Source organism: Telopea speciosissima, chromosome 9, assembly GCF_018873765.1.
Source record: "Telopea speciosissima isolate NSW1024214 ecotype Mountain lineage chromosome 9, Tspe_v1, whole genome shotgun sequence".
NCBI lineage: Eukaryota > Viridiplantae > Streptophyta > Magnoliopsida > Proteales > Proteaceae > Telopea > Telopea speciosissima.
The window spans coordinates 63,878,088-63,896,955 of NC_057924.1; the positions used below are offsets into that span (position 1 = coordinate 63,878,088).

The window sequence follows — 18,868 nt, forward strand, 5'->3', positions numbered from 1 at the left end:
TTAGGTCTATGCAGTTAAGTTGCTGTTAGTTCTTTTATAATGACAAAATTACCCTTAACACAGGGTGAACTTCCTATAATACTCTTAAGGGTAAAACCCAAAGTGAAATGTCATATTTCAGGCTATTGAAGGAGAGATCTCACAGAGCTGAAATGCAAGTGGCAATCCCTCCGACAATGGAGTTATTTGCAAGATTGAGGACTATGAGTGAATCAACTGAAGTAGAGAAGCAAGGAATCCCTGAAACAAAAAATAAATAAAAGAGCTGAAATTGTATCTGGCGGAAGTCACCAGATTTGATTTGAACTTGGGTATGGAACTCGTGCTAGAAGAGGATTCGGGAGTCAGGATTCGAGAGGGGAGACTCTTAAGGTTTTAAGTTGCCTTCAAAGGGGCTTCCTTCTCTCCAAATCGGAGATGCGCCAAGGAATTCAAACTCTTTGATTAGGTCTGCAAGTACCGCCCAGAAATAGGATTGGGAATGAAGCTTTAAGATTAAAAGAAATTAGGAAGAAGGGCAAGAAATAAGAAGCAACGTAAAGGGAGTAAGAGAGAGAGAGGGAGAGATTGATAAAAATGAAACCTCGGTGGACAAGATTATTTTGTCCTCATCTCTCTAAATCTGTTATGTTTCTATCACCAAAACACCAAAAGCCCGAAAATGGAAACCGTCTTTGGGTTTCTGCCTTCCTTTGTTTGTTCTCAAACATAAAACAAAATTTTCTATAAATCCCCAATAAAACTCCCTCTGATTTGAAAGTAAACCAAAATCCCTCTCAAAACCATCTCCCTTTCTTTATGTATGTATTATATGTCTCCAGATTCATTCCAGAATACAAAATTTTTAGCACCCATCCGCATTACAGGAGAAGGAATTGGGGGCTTTCGGCATGGTGAGACAGGGGAGCATGGGAAAAAGAGAACGATAGTAATGTTAACAAAGGGGTTTCTTTTATTGCTATGATTCGTTTCCATTTGGGGAAATATATTGTTTATGAGATTTGAATCACTACTCACATCCTCTGGGATACGTTTACGGAACAGAGGGTATAGCGAGCGAGAGGGTTGCAGAACTAAGGGCATAGATGGGGTGGGGTTGCAAGGGGTTTGGTTGTGTAGCTCCTATGCTCGAACACTACAATTTGTAAAATTATTGTCCAACTCCTCTTAAAATAAAAAAATTTCACCCATAATTTGTATACACTCTCATTGACCCCGTGTTGATGCAGGGACTACACGACCAAGCAAGGACCTCTTATCCAAATTTTTCATACCTTAACCCAAAAAAATTGCATAAGAAAGAAAAAACACACACGCACACAAAGAATTGCGAAATCAAATCCCAATTTGAATTTATTTTAGTATTCTTTTCTAATCAAACTCTTAAATTAACAAATCCCTTTCGAATTATTTTGAATCCAAATTTGCTATGGTTTGAGTAAAATTCTGAGTCTCGAATCTCGAGCTGAGTCTTATCTTAGATATCTGTCTAGTAATTTCCTCCGCAATAAAGCACTCAGCTCAGACAGTTCCAACTTATGTACGTACGTACGTGTCCGTTGCTTGAAGAGGGAAGAGGGGATTTGGCTCCTATCTAGTCGTGGCGGGAGCTGGACCGTCCAACACTCCCCTAAGATGTAGCCACCGGGACAGGAGAACATCCAACGGTCTTAATCTATACTACTAGCTTTAACCCATTTGGCTCCCCTTCGTCCTCTCTCACCCGATTATAATGACAAACCCGACCCGATGGACTAGAGATTTTGAAACCAACCTCAAAACCCACGCTCCTCTTTCGTCTTCCCCCTTTCTGGTTTCTCCATTTTTTTGCTCTCTCGCGACGAACCCTAGCAACGGCGAACGTCGAACCAGGTAATCTGACTTTGGATCTCCCCTCTTCTTCTCTCTCCTTTTCTCTCTCACTCTCTTTCATTTTCGTTCTGAAACCCTAATCAGGGGAATTTCGTTGTTGGTACAGGGGATTTACTCATCTTATTCAAGGGATTTGAGCACAGCGAGGCTAATCAGGTAACCAGGCTAACCTGGAACTTCGTTTTTGTTCTTTATAATGGGCACTACAGGCTTTTCTCTCTGAATCTCCACCCTTACAGAATGTCTTAGGAATCGGATTTTTAGGCCATTCTGGTAGTTCGAGTCAAGGATATTAAAATTGTCTGGTAGTTCTTCATTTATTTTGGGCCTTTCTTTCAGAAGGGAGTTGAGGGATCATGAGACCGAAAAGGTTGATTTCCCCCAGAAGGTTTTCCCTTTTAAACCCATTTCAAAATTTCCTGCTTCCCAGAGAATGTAGTTTTGTCTCTCAGGAAAACAATCCTGACATTATATCTGGTTTAATCTGTATGGTTTTGGTAAGCTTCATTACCTCGTTTAGGTGCTCTACTCGACCAAACCCAGAGTAATCCATGAACCAAGTGCATATTTTGGAGCTATCACAAGTACTCAACAAGACCGCTAAACGCACCTCTCATGGTGTTGGCAGCTGTAGTTTTCATCCCAACATTCATCAGGTAATGTTGGAGGAACAACTCTGTAAAGGCTTTCTACTTCAAAATTTCAAATAGCTTAATCTAGAGTTCCAGGGAAAGCAAAAGAACCTTTGAACACCGCACAACACTTGTAATCTACCATTGTATATGAGGATTAGAGGTAAAGAACTGTGCATCCTCCTCCAGAAAGTAGAACCAATCAATCAAACTGAACATTATTCACCATATTCCCACATCTCTGCTTCTTATGGTTACTATCCAACACAGTGGTCCAGGATGTAAATCACTCATGCTTCCAGAGAGCAATCCTTTTGAATTGAATGAGCCTAAATTTGTTACTAGATATTGTGTACACTTCTTTGGATTGTTCTGTAGGAATCCACCCAAATTCATTCCATCTTAAATTACTGCAATTATCCTCCAGATGAACTCAAGTTTAAGTTGCCATCACAAGAGGACTGATCTGGTCATTTGCAAACTCTTGTCTGTGTAAAGGGTAAACAACTCTGAATTTAAGATATGGCAGATCATGGCCTATGGCCTACCTAAGGTCAGGTCAAAACACCATCAACCCTAGAGTCCCATCAAAGCTTTTTGCCACCTGGGAATTTCAGGAAAAAAAAAAACAAAATTGGGAGAATTCCCTCTTGAAATCTCAGTGTTTTCTTCAGAAGGTTTTCCCTTTTAAGCCCATTATTCTTTGTTCTCTGAATGATTAGGTCGTTCAAGTGAATTGAACACAATTCGTTGGCAAAGGATGGGGGCTCTACCTTTTCAACAGAAGATACAGGAAGTTCATCTCACAGACTACAGACTTGGCTACAGAAGCAAAGCAAACAAAATCCATCGAATTTGTTGAAGGATACGTGCGTGGACAACTTAAAGTACTGATGGATGTCCTTGATCTTCTAAAAAGAGTGGACATAAACAACTAGTTATAGCCCTGACGGATGTCCTTGGTTTGGTGGGAAAGATTAACAATGTGGCATAATCTTATATCTATATTTCATTTTCTCTCTTTGAGCATGTATAAGGGCAATATAGTCATTATGCAATTCTCACCATAATGTTTTCTATGGGATCGAGCTAACTTGAGCCAATTTAAAAGTTGTAGTTTTGTAATTGTAATCAACTAATCATCTAAATGATGAGTGACTTTGTTGGCTTGCTACCAGAGACCAAATTTCACCAAGTATTTGGACATTGGCGTGTATGTGTGTGTAAACTTGAACCTGGATCAGGACCAGAGCAACTAAGCTTATGGTTGGATATTTGAGCTGAAAAAAATAATAATAATAACCAACAGGTTTTGTTCTCCCGAACTTTTTTAAGCAAGAAAAACATCAGGTTAGGAATTAAAGTGGGAAAAGGATAAAACAGGGCAGATGGAAATGAAGATCTGATTGAAAACAGAGAGAAATTGGAGAAATTGAAGCTTTAGATCAAGCAGAGAGAAAGAAAGTCGATGAATAGGAGCAAGAGTAGATCTATAATAGAAATTAGGGAAGAACCAAAGATGAATATGAAAGTGATCGAATACTTGAGAGAGAGAGAGAGTCCCAATAACTTAGGTAGGACATAGTGATTAATTAGAAGCTTTATACTAGTGTTGGCACCAACATGCATGAGGATGAGCCTGAGGAGGATCTTTATAGGGAGAGGCAGAGAACTGGAAGTGTTATTAGTGATGCTGTTCCAATCCAGCAGCGGCATGCGGTGCCGGATGTAGCAATGGTGGAAGCACATCCAAATATGGATGCTGAAGGTGACTCCCTTCAAACAATTAAGAGTGACAGTAGTTCTGGACTATCTGTTTCTGAGGGGGGAAAGACTGCGGGCAAGGATTCAGAAGTTGAAAAATCTCCGGTGGCTACAAATGGTCCTGAATCTACCAATGTAGCTCGAGGTGTCTCAACCGAGGGAGATGATTTTGACTTGCAGAAGAAGGATCTGAAGGTAGATAAGAACAAGGTTGAGGGCCAATAAAATAAGAATCGGTTGCTTGTTAGGACATTGATCTAATGAGGAAATTGATATATATTCTTGAGAGGATTTCGGCTTCAGTCATTCATCACTTATTGATGTATGTGTAGAATCACGTCATCGTTTCTTTTATTTTTACATACTTTATTTTAGGATGTCTTTGTAAAGTAGGTCTGTAGTTACAAATGATGTTTATTGTTTTCTGGAAATGCTTCCCCCCCCCCCCCCCTCTCTCTCTCTCTCTCTCTAAACAAACCAAATTTTAGTCGTACCGAGCTATCTTTTATATCATCTCATCTTGGACCAATTGGTCAATCAATTAGGAAGCATGCATTAGCTCATCAAAATACAGAAATACAGACACAAATCTACACATACACACAAAGGGTAAGAACCAAGTTTAATTTCTTGACATATTTTTCAAATGTTCCCTTTGATAACCTGTAAATACAGCCATAACAAGTGATATACTGATGATAGGTTTCTCATTAATTATGCATGAAACAGCTGGATGCCCTTGCACCTAATCTCTTGGAAAGCTCTTTAATGATAGGTTTCTCTTTAATTTCTTCCTCTCTTTTGACATTCCATTTCTTTGACGTGCTTTCAGCCTGGAATTAAAAGCTAGAGTTAGTTCAATTATAAAAGCAATTATCATGAAACTCAAAATTATGATTAATGAATGCAGTTACAATATGATTAATAAATTCTTATCTTTCTATTTACTATCTAATGCATTCCTAAATAAATAAAATAAAAAAAAGGGGAGATGGAAAGTAAACCTATTCAGCAACATACCCAATTTAGATAATATATAAACTTCAGATTCCCCTGCCAACTTAACATTCCACTAATTCCCTACCTGCATTTCATTGTCCTTGCACAAGAAAAAATAATAATGCAATTAAGATGAGAGGGATAGAAACATGTATAAAGAAATGTTATTTTATTTCAACTTTAATTTTGACTTATAAATAGAAACCATATAAATTCTAGTAAAGGGGGAAAAAGAAAAAGAGCTGCAATATTGCAAAAATTAGGCCAAGTCATTATATAATTAATTACACTCACAGATAGGAAGAGTTCCACTAAGGGAGCAGATTAACTACTTCGAGCAAAGCAGAAGTTACATGAGCTTAATGGGGGAAAATGGGACCGAGGAAGGGAGCAATGTTCTCTGTGACAAGTGGGTCTAATGATATCTTGAACTATCTCCAACCTCCCATACCATTTCTTAGCAGGGAAGATAAGGTGTCCCCTACCATACTCCAAGATTTCTTGCTTCCAAATAGGCAGTACCCAGTCGTCTCCCACTTGTTACAGGTCCTAGTTTTCCAATTCGAAGGCTTCTGGTTCTGTCCATTCCCATTGTTACCCACAAATTGAAACGAATTCAAATAAGGGAAATGTACGGAGAAGAGCAGATTTATGAAACCCCGGATTCATCAATTCAAGCAAATTCCCAAATGGGTGTTTCACAGACACCTAATTAAACTCAACAATAAACAGGTGGAACAAAATTTGGTTCTGAAGTATTAATCTCATTTAAGCAAGAAAAACAACAACAGCTTCTTATACTGATTTAAAACAACAAAATTCCATCAAAAACAAAAAGAGTTGATAATATTCAGAAGGAAAAAAAAAAAATTACAAGAGCTAGAACTAGAACCCAATAAATAAAAGATGGCCAATTTCAGGATCGAATAGAAGTAAAAGTGGCTAAAGAACCTCACATACTAAAAAAGAAGAGTATCTAGAGATTTGGGCAGTAATGAACTAATTACAGATTTGATTGACAAAGAATAAACGAAGAGACTCTGTAAGGGTGGAGACTGAGAGAGAAAAGCCTGTAGTGCCCATTAGAAAGGACAACAACGAAGTTCCAGGTTAGCCTGGTTACCAGATTAGCCTTGTCGTGCTCAAATCCCTTGAATAAGATGAGTAAATCCCTTGTACCAACAATGAAATTCCCCTGATTAGGGTTTCAGAACGAATATGTAAGAGAGAGAAGGAGAGAAGAAGAGGGGAGATCCAGACTCACATTATCTGGTTCGACTTCGAAGTTCGACGTTCGTCGTTGCTAGGGTTCGTCGCGAGTTCAAGAGCAAAAAAAATGAGAAACCAGAAAGGGGGGAAGACGCAAGAGGGGCATGGGAGGGTTTGTTTCAAAATCTATAGTCCATTGGATCGGGTTCGTCATTATGGTCGGGCGAGAGAGGACAAAGGGGAGCCAAATGGGTTCAACCTAGTAGTATAGATTAAGGCCGTTGGATGTTCTCCAGTCCAGATGGCAACATCTTAAGGGGGTGCTGGACGGTCCAGCTCCCGCCACGGCTGGACAGGAGCCAAATCCGGAAAGAGGGCATGGCTGACCAGTGTGCTCGTAGGGACTAACACGTGGCCGTGCGGTAAGCTTCTGAATCAGATATGGACGTGGACATGTGTGGGTCGCTCTCTTAGTTGTTTCTGCTATTTATATTTGGCTGCACATTTGCAGCTGCTGCTTAATTGGTTTAAAAATCTCAAGCAAAGGGAGCAGAATCTAACTAAATCCGTCATTTTCAGATTTTAGAACCTAAGGAGGCGGTCTGTGGGGAGGAGGAAAGAGGAGAGGATAGAATGTCCGGAGCGCAAGGTTCCCAACCCAAAGAGTCGCTGACTGCGACGACATACGAATCGGCGGAAGGAGGTGAGAACAAGACGAGGACTGATCCCCGATCCACCGAGGATGTCGGAGGAATTCAGGTAGAGAAGCTTCAAGACAAGGTCAAAGACGCTGCCGGCAAAGGTGGGCCTGTCTTTGATGCTGGTAAAGATGAAAACAAACAAGACCTCGGTGTCACTGGCACCAGTTAGCCACATAGCCTGCCTGCCTTCTAAATCTTGAACTAAGTTGTAGCCTTGTGGGGTTCCCTAGGAGCCGTTTCCACTTTTATTACCAGTATGTATGTATTTATAAAATATAAATAAAAAAACTCTTTATGTATCGACTTGCATTGTCTCGATCGTTCAAGCACTGGTGTGGTCTGTTGGAGTAAGAGATTGTTAAAGCTTAATTTTGCTTTGTGCCCAGTACATTTGTGCCAAGCGTCTAAGAAAACATATAGCACTTTTTATTTTAGGGTAAAGTACACGTACCTCTCTATAATGCATCCAATATTCGTCGTACCTTTTAAACAATTCAATATTTCATGTATCACCCCTCAATATTTCACATATCACCCTTGTTTTACATCTCAAATGCCATTTAAATTCACATCAGATATTAAATACTAAAAAATGATCAAATTACTCTTTCTTCTATCTTTTCTAAAATCTAAAAAGACGCCTTCACCTATTCGCTAAAATTGGAAGAGATCAAAATACCCTCATCTTCCCCAAATCATCGTCTTCTTTTAAATACCCACCACCTCCACCTCCGCCACCCACCATTAACGCCATCACCATCGTGAAGCCCCACCTCCAACTCCTCCAACAAGGAACACCAAGACCAAATATAGTAAGCGCCCTTGCCCTTATTTTAAAAGAGGTGTTTATAGCGAGCTTCCCTGCCCCTATTTTCATGACAACGACGGTGAGTGCTCACAAGCAGTAGCTTTTAGAATAGATCCAATCTCTCAATTGCAGCAATGGGAAGCACCGACAAAGGTACTCTCTCTCTCACCAATCAGTTGTTTGATTGAGATCCGAAAGAATAAACCTAACTTTCTTAGTCTTGGTCCATCTTAGAAACCCCAGTCGATTCATTCGCCGGCGAGGAAGTACTTGGAGAGATCGGCATGTGCCGGGAAACCAAATTTGTCGAAATTGGTTTTGTCAAGGAAATCGGTGCTCTGGTGTGAGACGGTAATTGACAAAGACAATGACGGCTTGGAATTTAATGGCGGATTGACGACAGACTTCGTCATAGTTTGGAATCGGTTGTGAGAAGAGAGAATTCTCCGCCGTGGAAGAAGATGATGACGGGGAGAAGAATAACGTCACCTTTGGTGGTCTCGGTTGGGGTGAAGAGGCGAAACCTGAGATTTCGGTTTGCGTCGACGGTGACGTCGGAGGTTTTGACACCTCTTATGGGTTTGTTGTTGGCAAGGGCTTTGACTTCTAAGAACTTGAGCAAACGGCGGTTGATGTTGTCGTTAAGGTGACACACGGTATCTGTAACTGCGGAGAGGATGGTGAGGACGATCTTCGTCTTCCATGGTAGTACTGGTGACACCATTGAACTATTTATCGACGTTCTCTCTCTGTCTCTCAGTTGCAGAAAACACAGAGTGTGTGTGAGATGGTGAGTGGTTCATTATATTGTATTGTGGTGGTGCTGGAGATGGGGCTTCAGGATGGTGATGGTGTTAATGGTGAGTGGTGGTGGGTATTTAAAAGAAAATAATGATTTGGGGAAGATGAAGGCATTTTGATCATTTTCAATTTTAGCAAATAGATCAGAGCAATTAAGTCTTTTTAGATTTTAGAAAAGAGACTTTAGAAAAGATAGAAGAAATGATACTTTGATCATTTTTTAATATTTAATACCTGATGTAGACTTAAATGACATTTGAAATGTAAAGCAAGGGTGGTACGTGAAATATTGAGGGGTGGTACATAGAATATTGAGCAGCTTAAGGGGTACGAAAAATATTGGGTGCATTCTAGGGGGTACATGTATTTAAACTTTATTTTATTGCTCATATGTTCGGTACAGATATTCTAAACCACCTCATAACTACCACAATCCAGCTTCTAATTGATGGCCAAAAAAATCAACCAAAATTCCCTGTTTCAGCATTTTAGGAAATTATTTTCATCTTCTGGATCACTCCAACATTCATCACCTCTTCTTAGAAATGAAGACTGCCAAAAGGCTTCTGAAAGCTGTTAATGAGATATTTCCCAATGCGAATAATATTCATTCATTCCACATTCACAATGTCTGAGGATGGAGCTCCAGTCCAATTTTACATCTCTATGTATCATGTTTTTTAAAACCACTGGAAGTGAACCTAATAGGAATCCTTAAAAAGCCACAAAGAAAGCCCCACAATTGGTGAACCAGACATTTGAGACAATGGTGGCGTGTCAAACTGGATTTGACATGGCACCAAATATGGCACTCATTACTAATTCATTCTTCCATGTCTGAAGCTTGACACATTAGTAAAGTGTGACCTGGATTGTGGGGGTTGAGGGAGAAGAGAGCTATTCCTTTTGGGAGGCAACGATGATTTAATCAGAAAGGTAAGTCAAGAAAAGAATAATTGTACAATAACCATGCCACTGGGCTAAGGCAGGTCAGGCAGGCCATAAATAACATGCAAAAGCAACGAAGACTCTTTGAACTACCCAGATGCCTGAACAAGACACGCCAAGATACATCCATTTCCACCTGCTAGGTCGTGGTTGTGGTCTTCCAGCTTGCAAATGAATGCCTGAACCGGGCCTAGAATATCTTAAACCCTTGCTTCCACAGTATGCCTGATAGAGGGAACATGATGGTCTTTGCCAACTTCTTGTTCCAGTGGGACTCACCAAGTTCGGATTCACCAGAGTCGAAGTAAATGTGCAAATCTAATTCAACCATATGGAGGCCTGGGATCTGGTGGCACATATTAAGAGTTATCTAGCCAAGTGGTGATTGCAATAGAGGATTCCATCGATCAAATATGATGCGTCCTCCTCGGCCAATCCTTCCACGGAGATGATATGGTGGTATGGATTCGCCATTTTCAGTTGGAGGACTTGGTGGAGGTAGTATTCTTGCTGCAGCCAACTTTTCTGGATACAAAGGTCTTGTGAACAACAATACTGGCTCAAGTGGATCCTGCATCAATCCGGCAGTTTGTCAGACAATGCATTATGTGCCAAACACGATCACGGCTATATTGGTCACATTCCAAAATTTCTGAATACTTAAAAGAAGGGGGTGGACATCGGTACTCAAAAGAAACAAATGCAGTGTCGTTTACTCATTCAAACAAGGGATTGCCAGTTTGGCAGCAAGCCAATATTATTAACTCTTCATCTTATCTTCACTTGCTAGTTTGAGGGGATAGGGAATCAGCTAGGTATCCTAATTTAGCAAGGTTAAAATTGTATACCCTTTTGTGGAACCATCCATGTGGTGGATGTCGTCGTCTCAATTCTCGGTTCACACGCCCTGTTGGGAGAATCATCAGCTTGGAGTCTGTGAAAGGTGTACTCTGTGCTGCAGATGGTCTCATACGTGTGCGGCTATTAGCCATGTCATCCGAGTCCGCAAAATCATCCTCGCTCGAACCAAATTTGCAAGACATTGGTGGGAAGCCTGGCAGGGCCAAGCCATCTTCAACCAGCTGAGTCTCATGCTGAAAATCCATTACAATTTACAGAATCAAACAATCAATAAATATGGATAAGTTATGCTACAGAAATTCCAAAGATAAAATAAAAAGTTTAACAAATCAACTCTTTCAACAATTTTACTAGGATGACAAAGGCAGAGTTTTAATCTGCATGACATTAAAGTACTGGATCCATTCCTTTTGAGGAAATGCTAGTCCGACTAAAGCAGATGAAACATGACATTAAATGCACACCTTGTACTTGATTTGTATTCGTTGAAGGCTGACTTCACTTTCCATGACCTCTCTTTTCTTCTCTTCCCTCTGCAAGAAATTGTGTTATTGGGTAACCATCCATACGCTGTAGCAGTAACTAGGAATGTTTATAACCTCAAAACAACAGAACAATTTGGAAGTTATAAACTTCGTCAACAATTCGATACCTTAATCAAAGCCTCCAGTACAGTTTTGGCTTGATCCAAATTGCGTCTGACCTGAAGAATGATTTAAAAAAAATGAGAATAATATTGATAAGGGGAAACGAAGTACACACTGTCAATGTGTACCTCCCTCTCTCTATTCAAATATGTGGGACCCCTTCTACCCGCTATTGGCTTGGCATGTAAGAGGTTATATAAGCGGGCAGTTTGTAGATCCGTCTGAGAGGAAAATTCTTTGATGCGGATAGCCATAAATGCCAAGGGGTACTAAAAGAAATGGAAGTGGCAAAAATTCCACCATCTGAGAAGCCTTTTAAAGCTTCATAGCAGATGTGATAGCGAGCGTAGAAGCAAAAGCAGGGAACCTACTGTTATAAGAATTATCAGGGAGCGGGAGCGGGAGCAATAAAGAGTGCCTGTATAATTAATAAACAATTCAAGTCTATCCATATTTGGTAGAACTTATGAACTAACATATTTAGAAACGTACTAGTATATCTTCTTCAGAAAACAAATTAGGAGTATTAAAAAGGAGAATGCCCTTATTATGACAGCAGACTTCAAGGAGTCAATAGTGATATCTGAAATCCAACAGAAAAGCAGGAAGAAATTTGAAGCAGAATTCCCACTAGGGATGAGATTTCTAATTATCGTTAATTCTTCAACTTTACTACCTCCCAATACACCTACCTAATTCTATACAACCCAATGCAAATTATTTATTAAATGAGTTGAACCCAAAGTTAGGTCATTGTCTCATTAAATACGGAAAGAATGGTTAGTATTAGTTATAAGAAAACTAGCATGGTGACCAGTAGAAGGATGGCACTGGCACAAAGAAAGTAGTCAAACTTTTAGACATTTAAGTTCCCCAATTCATTACTTGTTACCAATCACTCAAAATTACAGGTCCTCCAAAGTTCTACCGGAGAAGAGGGGGAGGGGGGGAATAGAGAGATGATGGATTCACAATTTCTTAGTCATTATATTGCTCAACTGAGTCATTGATTATTATACCCTTCTATGCTTTAGGCTTTTTAAACACTATTTCCCTCCCACTTCAGACAATCAGCGTATTCAACAACCATCTTGTATATATGTTAGCATGCCATATAAAATACTTCAAATGGGATTAGTGCTTTCAGATTCTATTAATGTCTATAATTCTTGATAAGCCTCAGGATAATGAATTTTTTAAATTTTAAAATTCTCAAAAGAACTTGACAAGGTTCGTGCCCTGGAAGGAGGGCCTTGGAATGTTGGCCAGAAACCAATTCTGTTACACAATGGGATCGTGAACTGCAAATAAACCGTGTCGACCTGAACACCATCCCTCTTTGGACATCTCTACCGGGCCTTCCGCTCCACTTCTGGTGTGAGGATAGTCCAAGTATTGTTGGCTCAATCTTGGGGAGGCCCCTGTATTCCGATGGAAGGACCAAGAAGATGGACCGTCTTGCTTTTGCCCGGATATGCGTAGAGATTTCTGCTGAAGACCCTCCACCATCCTTCATCATGGTGGCTGATTATAAAGGATTTTCTTTCAACCAACAAGTCTGCTATGAATGTACTCCGCCCCACAGCTTGAAGTGTAAAGTCTTTGGTAATCTCTCTGAGAAATGCCCGTGTCCTGCTACCACCATCATACCCCCTCTCTACAAACAGCCACCACCAAACCCCCCATCTCGACCAGCAGCCACAATCAAACATCCCCTTGGTCCTGATGCCGCCATCGAACCTCTCTCTCATTCAGCATCCACCACCGACCATCTCGCCACCTCATGCAACCCTACCTATGGCCAGAAAAAATCCATCTCTTCTCTCTTACCCCTTGTCCCACCATCTCCCTCCCTAGCTCAAATCTTACCATTGCGGACTGCTCCCCTAGTCGGAGTAGACGCCTTCATTGCTAAGGGCCTACTCATCGTTGGCGTGACCCCTCTCTGGCTCCCCCCATAGTCAAGAACCAGAAAATCCCTCTCTACCGTCCATAACTCAGCAGCCACCAAAGGTAACAATAGGTTTCTGGCTCTGTACTCTAACAATGACAAGTATGTCACTTCTATCGATGAACCTGTCAACTCTACCATAGCTCTCTATCCTTCTTGCCCGTTGAACATCAACCTTCCATCCTATCGCTGCAACAAACCACTTCATACCCTCCTTTTGAATCCGCATTGAAAAACCCCAGCAGGTTTACCCCTCCTCTTCAAGAACATCCTCCAACTCTGTCCTCCCCCTTTTTACCCCTCCCTTGCCCCCCTAGCGATTCCGACTTGCTACCACCTCACCAACTCGCTATCGCCACTCGTGTTGGGCTCATCACACGCCCATGTCCATCCCAATACCACCCCCGCTAACCACCCTCACTCTCTTTTTACTGAGCCAATCCCTTAGCCCAATCCATCTCAACTCAACCCCCTGCCACAAACTAACCCCCCAGCCCAAGCCAACTCTATTCCACACCCATTGCCATGAGCCGACCCACCGTACCTTGTCTCCCCTAGTCACCCAGAGAGACCAATTTCCTCATTGGTAGTTGGTTCTATCCATCCGACCCATACCACCAACAACCCTCCTGCTACTACCAACAACATCACTACTCCACCCTTACCTCTGTCCTGTTCCACACAGAAGCCTTTAACCTACATCTCTTTTGACTCCATGGGACCCTCCCCCCTCCAACGCTACCCACTTCCACCCTCTCACTCCATCAGCAACCTACTCTCAATGTCGTTGTCGTTGCACTAGTACCCTTACTATTTTCCAACAGCATCCCCCCTCGTCCCTGCTCTTTGGATCCTTCGATGCACCACTCCCTGAATATTTGATGAATCATTGCGTGATATGGAATACCTGAGGCCCCAATTCCTCGTCCAAACAGTCCAAAGTTCGCTCTCGCATCAAATCTCTACATACTGTTTCTTGTTGTCTTACTGAAATCAGAAATGAAGAGCCGAATGCCCCCATATATTCTCCTCTATTGCCCAATGGCCACCTTTCGTGCCTCCGGGACCCATCTATTCTCCATCTCCAACTGTTGTTCTCCTCTTCTCAGTTGCTTCACTTCAAAATTTTATATATCAATAGGAACTCTTTTTTTCTCTTCACTATTGTCTATGCCTCTAATTGCCCTTCTAAGAGAACCTCGCTTTGGGCTGACCTTTGGCACATTGCTCTCCGGGTTGGATCTCTTCCTTAAGCATTGAGGGTGATTTCAACATAATCTGGTTTGGCCATAAAAACAGGGTGCTAATCATCTTGTTGATTCTTGAATTGATTCCTTTAATGAGTGCCTTGAAGATATAGGAATAAATGATCTGAGATGATCTAGTATGAAATTCTCCTGGCACAAAAGAAGAAGTGGCAACTCCATGAATTCTTGCAAGCTTGACAGGGTTTTGATAAATGAGATATGGTTAACCTCCTTTCCATCTTTCATGCTACCTTTGATCCTGCTGGTATCTCAAACCATAGCCCCATCACTATTTTTATCCAACCTTAAATATTCTTTGGCGCTAAACCTTTCAAATACTTTGACATGTGGTCCTCTCACCCTGATTTCCTCTCCATAGTCTCTAAAACCTTAGCCAAGCCTGTTCTACTTCATTCCACCGCCTTTATCTCCTTGGCCAAAAATCTCTGAAATGTTAAATGTGCGTTTAAAGCATGAAACTCTTCTTTTTGGGAATATTTCCTCCTCGCTTTCAGAATGCAGGGCCAAGCTTTTTGATATCCAATTGAAACTCCATTTTGATATTCATAAAGCCACTCTGGCTGATGAAGAGAAAGTTCTCCTTTTGAACCTTCATTCTTTAATTTTCCCCAAGAGGAAAGATTCCTAGGCTATCCCCTCTGAGGAAGAAATCCTCACTGTTGTCCACTCTCACAAGGCTACAGAGTTTCAGTATGAGGTTTTTTTCTTCCACTTGGTACACTATCAAAGAGGATTTGATCAAGGCCCTACATAATTTCTTCTATAATCCCGGTCAGATTAAAGGGATTAACCACACTTTCCTTTGCCTCATCCCCAAGAAAGAAGGTGCTTCCTCTATAACAAATTTCAGAACCTTGAATCCTTTCTCGAAGTATCCAATCCAGTTTGAACCAGCAGTTTATTATTCTCCTTCCCAAATGTAAGGCCCTAGGGCTCTCCCATTTGCCCTTTGCTAACGACCTCATGATCTTCTTTAAGGCTGATCCCCTTTTGGTGTATATCGAGTCTCCAAATCAACCTTTCCAAATCCCTCATGCTCTTGCTGGGGTTCCAGAGGATGATAAGGCTTGTTTGAAGAAGTTGACTGGGTTTTCTTTAGACCATTTGCCAGTCAAATATCTTGGTTTGCCCCTGATCCCATCCAGACTGACTACCCACTATTACACTCCCATGTTGGACCCTATGCGTAAGAGACCCCAGCTTTAGAAGGGTACACTTGTATCTTATGTTGGCCGCCTTGAATTGATTAGATTTGTCCTTTGATATATATATATATTGGTCTGTCATTTTCGGAGTACCTCAGTCTGTTATTGTAAAGCTTGGACCTCTCATGTGTTCCTTTCTCTGGATAGGAACTGATTGCTCCAAATTCATCCTCCCTATCAATTGGGTCTTCGTCCGCCTCCCTAAAGATGAGAGGGGTCTTGGGCTAAGGAGTATTAAAGATGTCAACTCTATTGGTATTTTCAAGCTGATTTTGAAGCTAGATGCCAAAAGAAAAGTACCTGGGTCGATGGGTTCTACTCTAGGCTCCTTTGTAATGACTCTACCTGGACTGCTCCCCTAATCTCTTATGCTTCTTGCGTCTGAAGAAAGGTTCTGAAGCTTAGACCCTCTTGCTTATGGGGTCATGATGCAGATTTATCACCAAATTGGACTTCTTTTATTAGGAATAAGTCTAGGGTTGGGATATATATAAGGGTTTTTTATGTAATAGGCCACTTTTATGGGCCTAAAGTCGGGGTACATGAGTTGCATACGGGATTAGCCCTATAGTAAGTTTATTTTCATGTTTTTTAATGTTTTAAATTGAACCAGCTGGTTTTGGCCAGTGGTTCAATTTAAGTGATTTTATTAGTTTTTCTCTTACTTGTTTAGTTGGGCTGGATTAGGACTCTATCAAGGTTCGAAAACTCGGGTCTCGAAGCCATCTCGGCCCAGTAAAAAACCGAGTTGGACCGACATCTCGGCGAGTTTGTCCATTTTTTTTTTCCGACTCGGAAGCCCATCTCGGTGGGTTTTAGACCTCTTTTGGATCTGAAAATTGGTATACAACCTATTTTAGGCCATTTAAACACAATGGCATTATTAGATTTTGCAAAAACAAAGTCCAAATAGGAGTTTCAGTTAGTGAGAAAGCAGGACAGACACTTACTTATTCTAGAAACCAGGACAGACACAGGACAAACAGTCTTATTTATGCCTAATATCATTTAAGCAATAACTCCTTCAATATAAATCAGATTTAAGCAATCTTGGACTTGTTGGAAAGCTTCCAAAACATAGCTTTCCAATAAGTCCAAGATTGGTAAAATCTGATTTATAATGAAAGAGTTATGTACCGGTCAAACTTAATTCGGTGTGCGCGAATGCTGTCAAAATCGCTCTGAATGAAAATAATTTTTTGGACATCAAAACAAATGAATATTTTACCGCACTTTTGATTTTTAGCAATGCTTTACCATAATAAGATTTATGGAATTTTTAGATTTGAGAAAAACCCCAGCATTAGAAAGTTGAAAATTACACCTATCGTCAAAAATCCAGTTTTTGTTCTTGAACTGGGGGGTTGACTTTTTTTCCTTTTGGAATTTGATTTTTTAACTATTTTTATTGAATTCAAATTGGGGGGTATTTGCTTATTTATGAATAATATCTTAAGTAAATGAATTTTCATTTACTTTGTTCTGGCATAGATAGGTGTCGTATACCAAGAATTTCCAGCAAGATCTCGAGATCGCACTCATATAAAGGACCTAGATGGGCATTTTCCTATGTCAAACCAAGATCTTGGAGAGATCTCGCCGAGATCTTGGATCTTCTGGCACTCATATAAAGGACCTAGATGGGCATTTTCCTATGTCAAACCAAGATCTTGGAGAGATCTCGGAGAGATATTGACATTTTAAGTTTCGTAGGCCATCTCGACTCGGGAAATTGGAAAACCGAGAATCTCCCCGAGATCTCGCAAGATTTCGGATTATGGACTCTATTTTGAGTTTATTTCAGTTTCCTAGTCATTTTAAGTTACCCAATAGGTTAGGGATAGGGTTAGGCCTTTCCTTTTTAGTGTTTAAGTCTATTTTTGAGTCTTCTATATAAGTTTGTAAGGGAGGCCAGCATTGAATACGAATTTGATTAATAAAAATTAGCTTGATGCTTGCTGCCATTGCTGCTGCTCCTTGTGAGATTGCATCTTTGTGGGTTTATCAAGGTGGAAAGGGTACATGGACTCCTGCGACTCCTTGCATCGTGAAGATCGGGAGGTTTTCTAACCATTGCTCAAGCCGTTGTTGTTGGGGATCCCTTCAAACCAATAAGCAATTTTAATTCAGTTATTCCCTTCTACTTCTCATTCTCTGACCTAAACCTATCTTACCCATCGATCCAATCAGATCATTAAACCAGCCTTCCATCCCCCTCCATTAAACCTGCAACAAGTAAGTTCATTCTGCAACTATTCTTCTTCCTTCGAGGAGGTCACATACAAGGTGATTTTTTAGATCTACCAAACCAGCCATCTGATTGAACTCATATTTTCATCATACCTCTATTAACCCTAATTTGGGAAGTGATTCAAATTTGACCTAATTCCTATGGCCTGATTTGAATATTTCTCATATTTCCCGTTCTGCCCCTTCCTCCATTGAAGCACAGTTTCAGATTTTCAACCATACTTGATTCTGATTTCATGCTCAAAATAAGAAGTTGATTTCATGACATGTTAATTCTGAAATTAGTAACCTTATCATATCTCCAAACCCTAGTTCCAATATCCTATTTACCATAATACCCTCACTCCTACCCTAACTAGGATTCCTCCATAACTTCAAATCTGTCCATCAGTTTCAAACCAAACTTTCAGCATACATCCCTTACATCATTATTGACAGTCAATCCAAGTTTCATCAGACCCTCACCATCCTAAACCCTAGAATCCCCTTCTCCTACCTCCATTAGGAATTGTCTCAAAACCTTAACTTGCTGCCCAACTCACCTAACCTACTTCCATTCACTCAAACATCATAAAACCTGTGCCATTAGACTTCCCTACACCTGTCCATCATTAATATATAAGACAACCCTAACCTAAACCTAACTTTAACCGTAATTTTGACCTAAAACTCAAGTTTCACCCATTTGGATGACCTGTTCAGATCAAATCCTGGTTGAACTGGCCCCTAGTAGGTCTCCTACCTATCTAGGACTACATTAAGTGGTATCAGAGCCATGGATCAGCATGGCACTCCAAAACTGAATCCAACCCTTCCACCTCCACCAGATGAACAGGGTTTATTTGCCCTACCCCCCAGATGATAGTGATGATGGGGCTGATTATTATGAAGACTTGGGTGAAGATTATGAAAATACCCGAGGAGTACAAGTTGTAGCACGTATATTGATGGT

General features: G+C 40.7%; 2 protein-coding genes across 2 annotated transcripts in view; one reads left to right on the plus strand and one right to left on the minus strand.

Annotated features, from left to right (window-relative positions):
- LOC122639709 overlaps positions 1 to 7,399 on the plus strand; it is a 30,096-nt gene extending 22,697 nt beyond the window's left edge. Inside the window, exon 3 of the mRNA XM_043832621.1 lies at positions 7,087 to 7,399. Within this exon, the coding sequence (XP_043688556.1) occupies positions 7,110 to 7,346 (237 nt within the window). The 5' untranslated portion in view covers positions 7,087 to 7,109 and the 3' untranslated portion in view covers positions 7,347 to 7,399. The remainder of the gene's footprint in view (positions 1 to 7,086) is intronic.
- A 2,298-nt stretch (positions 7,400 to 9,697) lies between these two features.
- The window catches only part of LOC122639706, a 51,288-nt gene continuing 42,117 nt past the window's right edge, over positions 9,698 to 18,868 (minus strand). The window contains exons 9-12 of the mRNA XM_043832618.1: positions 11,248 to 11,298; positions 11,060 to 11,128; positions 10,583 to 10,828; positions 9,698 to 10,305 (exon numbers count right to left, since the gene is read on the minus strand). Of these exons, the coding sequence (XP_043688553.1) occupies positions 10,105 to 10,305; positions 10,583 to 10,828; positions 11,060 to 11,128; positions 11,248 to 11,298 (567 nt within the window). The 3' untranslated portion in view covers positions 9,698 to 10,104. The remainder of the gene's footprint in view (positions 10,306 to 10,582; positions 10,829 to 11,059; positions 11,129 to 11,247; positions 11,299 to 18,868) is intronic.